The 3,806-nt window shown below is 34.9% G+C and overlaps 1 protein-coding gene across 1 annotated transcript; it reads right to left on the minus strand.

The window, feature by feature from the left end:
* Positions 1 to 20: 20 nt before the first annotated feature.
* Positions 21 to 2,940, minus strand: LOC140871117 (protein CHROMATIN REMODELING 4-like; the record flags this gene model as incomplete). Its single annotated transcript, XM_073273558.1, has 4 exons — positions 2,362 to 2,940; positions 731 to 962; positions 266 to 367; positions 21 to 164 (listed from the first exon to the last, which is right to left on the minus strand). Coding segments are annotated over exons 2-4 (462 nt in total), but the record flags the coding sequence as incomplete, so codon positions are not given.
* Positions 2,941 to 3,806: the final 866 nt, after the last annotated feature.

The raw sequence follows: 3,806 nt of genomic DNA on the forward strand, positions 1-3,806 counted from the left end.
TTAGTAAATTTGTCAGTTGCAGATGATTCAGTTTCAGTTTTTGACCTTCGAATTACTATCTTTGTTCGTGCTCTTTTCGAAATGGGATCCAAATGGTTCACAGACTCCAGGGAAGCATGTCTCTGACAACACATTGGGCATTCCCACTTTCCCGATGGAATCCGCTTGAGATGATAAGTAACCAATAATGTGTTATTGCACGTAAATGAAAAATAAGAATCTCAACACAGAAATTGCCAAGATAACAAAAACAAAGCAAACATACCTTCAGAACAGGATCTAAACACTCGAGATGATACGTGCGGGGGCAGCTATCACAACACAGCAGCTTTCCACCAAGTTCACAAATTACACACTCGTAATAATACTGAGATTAGAAAATGTGAGTCACATGTCATAAGCAGCCCACAAGCTCTCACATATTCTAGCATCCAAGTTCAAGTGGTGTCATTAATACATAAGAGCGACATGAGTCAAGGAAACTGAGATAAATAGCTGGCAAACTAAACTAACGTAAAATAAATAATTTCGTTTGCCAGATATTTAAAAATTACCAAAAAAAAGGACAATTAGCCAAACAGGGTGCTGAATCAAGCATGCAGTGATTTTCTTAAAACACATATTCTCAATTTGGAAATAACCAGTTCCTTTTTTTGTCAATTACCATTTCAGAATTTCACTCTAAAAAATTGGACCAAAAGAATGGAAAACATCGAATCCAAATACTCACCCCATCATTTCCTTTTCTCTTGCCAGAACATCCATCTAAACTAGCATTCTCTTTCAGTTCAAGCTTAGACAGTGTCGTGGATGGAAACTTTAAAGACTTGTAACCTTTTTCTCTGTCACCAGATTTGACTATACCGGCTGGAAGCTTTCTGCGTTTACGTTTCAACACCCAGTTTCTGTCAAGCATTGCACTAGGCTTTAAACTGTTTTCCTTCATTTGTATACACTAAGAACTGCAATGAGTCATGTTAGAATGTAGTCAACACAATAAAGCAAATATTACAAGCACAAAAGCCCCAAGAAAAAAAAAAGTGGGGGAAGAAGGAAATACTGGAAGTAAAATCCAATAAACAAATAATCATGGTTATACCAAGATTAGGGACTCAACGATGATCCTAGAATGACAATTGTAGGAACTGAAATGGCAATAAATCAACTGATCGACGCCAATATAAACTTATTAAATAGAGAGCAGTTTGTCTTATAAATAGACATGCTATTTACAAACCACTCATACTTTTACAAATAGCTCTTAAGGTCAATATGATTCTCTGTTCTAAATTGATTTCCCTGTGGGTCATCTCGTCAATTTGGCTAAGCTATCTTTTTCTTGATTTTCCCCGAGTTAGTGCACCCACTGGCTTCACTTTTCCACCGAATAATTAGCAAATAGACTTTATATATTCTTTCAACTATGCTTTTCTCTGAATGAACTGCCACTAGAGGTTTATATGCTTCAACGAGTATAAGAAATAGCAACACAGCTGATAGCAATAAAAAGAGCTTTCATGAAAATTAAAATATACATAAAAAGAGCTTTCATGCAAAGACAAAATCTGTTCATGGGGTAAATCAATGCATATAGAACACACGCTTCTTTCATCTAAAACAACAAATGGACTGATTTATGTTTAAGATCATTACGTTCGATTCATGGAAGATCGACACTACATCAAAAAACACTAATAATTTTTAAAACAGAAACCCAGAACCGAATGGCATTAATAAAGAAACACACACAATCAAACATAAATATATAATTTATATACACTAAAAAGATCGCAACTTTAACTCAATTACAACTTTAACCCATAACATGCAATAAAAGAGCACCTAAATGAAAATCGAAGTGGGTGCGGGGAAGAAGAAGAAGAAGTTAAATGCCTTATTGTGTATCTTGAAAACTAAATGAAAATTAAAATATACAATAAAAAGAGCTTTCATGCAAAGACAAAATCTATTCATGGGGTAAATCAAAGCATGTAGAACACACGCTTTTTTCATGTAAAACAATAAATGGACTGATTTATGTTTAAGATCATTACATGCAATAGAGAGTTCGATTCACGGAAGATCGACACTACTTCATCAAAAAAACACTGATAATTCTTAAAACAGAAACCCAGAACCGAATGGCATTAATAAAGAAAACACACACAATCAAACATAAAAATATAATTTATACACACTAAAAAGATCGCAACTTTAACTCAATTACAACTTTAACCCATAACATGCAAATATAAAAGAGCGCCCAAATGAAAAACGAAGTGCAAAATGCAAAAAGATTCAGCTCAACTTGTCAGAAAACAAGAGAAAATAATATCCCATAACAAAGTAATCAGTAATCACCCACCAAAACCTTGCTAATGGATCAAAACACCAACAGAAACTCAAAAACAACCCCAATCTGCCTTATTTCTTCATGCGCGCGGAAGGATCGAAACAGAGGAAGCGGTGGAGCGAGGGAAAAGGGAATTAGGGTATACGAGTACGGGAGAAACGAGAATAAGAAGAGAGAGAGAATACACGGGGCTGGGCAGACACTTGAAATAAATAGATAGAGAGAGAAAGTTAATGTGTCGTATCGTGTGTTGTGCGAGAATGAGATTAGCAATACATTACGATACAAATACGGATTCGCCGGGGTCATTGGACTTTGGGGCTTTACATGTATGCAGTGGGAAGAGAGCCCAGATTTCGTCCACTCGGAATCCGACACGTGGAACTCCCCGGACGCCTGTCGCCATCCCTCTCCTCACACTCTCCTTCGTTTTTCTCCGTTTCTTCCCTCTCATTCTTCCATGATAACCCATTCCCAAGAGTTCACAAATGTCCCACCTTCCAATTCCTTTCCGTCTCTGTGCATGATATGCGACTCAATTCGCTCTTACTGCATATCACATCAAAAGGCTTTCATGAGTTACATTGAAAAACATATTATTCTCTCTACAAATTTTCCTAAGAAAGGCATATATATATATATATATATAATCAATTGTTACTTTCTTGTGCAACGAGATTTACTCCTTACTCTAACTATTATGTTTTTCACCACGTGCACTACCTTCACACCAGTACAACTACTCAAAAACTCTAATTTATCGTCTTTTGTTCGATTGCTCACGACAATTTATCATATTATTCTCTCTACAAATTTTCCTAATAAATGCATATATATATATATATATATAACTAATTGTCACTTTCTTGTGTAACGAGATTCACTCCTCACTCTAACTATTATATTTCCCATCATGTGCACTACCCTCGCATATGTACAACTACTCAAAAATTCCAATTTATCACCTTTTGTTTGGTTGCTCTCTTTTCGTAATGACAATTTTTTTTTTGAAAGAATTTTCGTAATGAAAATTTATCATATTATTTTCTCTAAAAATTTTCCTAAAAAATGCATATATATATATATATATATATATATAACTAATTGTCACTTTCTTGTGTAACGAGATTCGCTCCTCACTCTAACTATTGTGTTTCCCATCATGTTCACTATCCTCGCATCTGTACAATTTCTCAAAGAGTGCGTTTGGCTTCAGTAGACAAAATAGAAAAAGTGTTTTTTTTCTACAAATTTTCCTAAGAAAGGCATATATATATATAAGCAATTGTTACTTTCTTGTGCAACGAGATTCACTCCTTACTCTAACTATTGTATTTCCCATCATGTGCACTACCCTCACACCAGTACAACTAATCAAAAACTCTAATTTATCACTTTTGTTCGGTTGCTCTCTTTCCGTAATGACAATTTATCATATTATTTTCTCTACAAA

This window comes from Henckelia pumila, unplaced genomic scaffold (genome assembly GCF_033568475.1).
Source record: "Henckelia pumila isolate YLH828 unplaced genomic scaffold, ASM3356847v2 CTG_391:::fragment_3, whole genome shotgun sequence".
In the NCBI taxonomy this organism is placed as follows: domain Eukaryota; kingdom Viridiplantae; phylum Streptophyta; class Magnoliopsida; order Lamiales; family Gesneriaceae; genus Henckelia; species Henckelia pumila.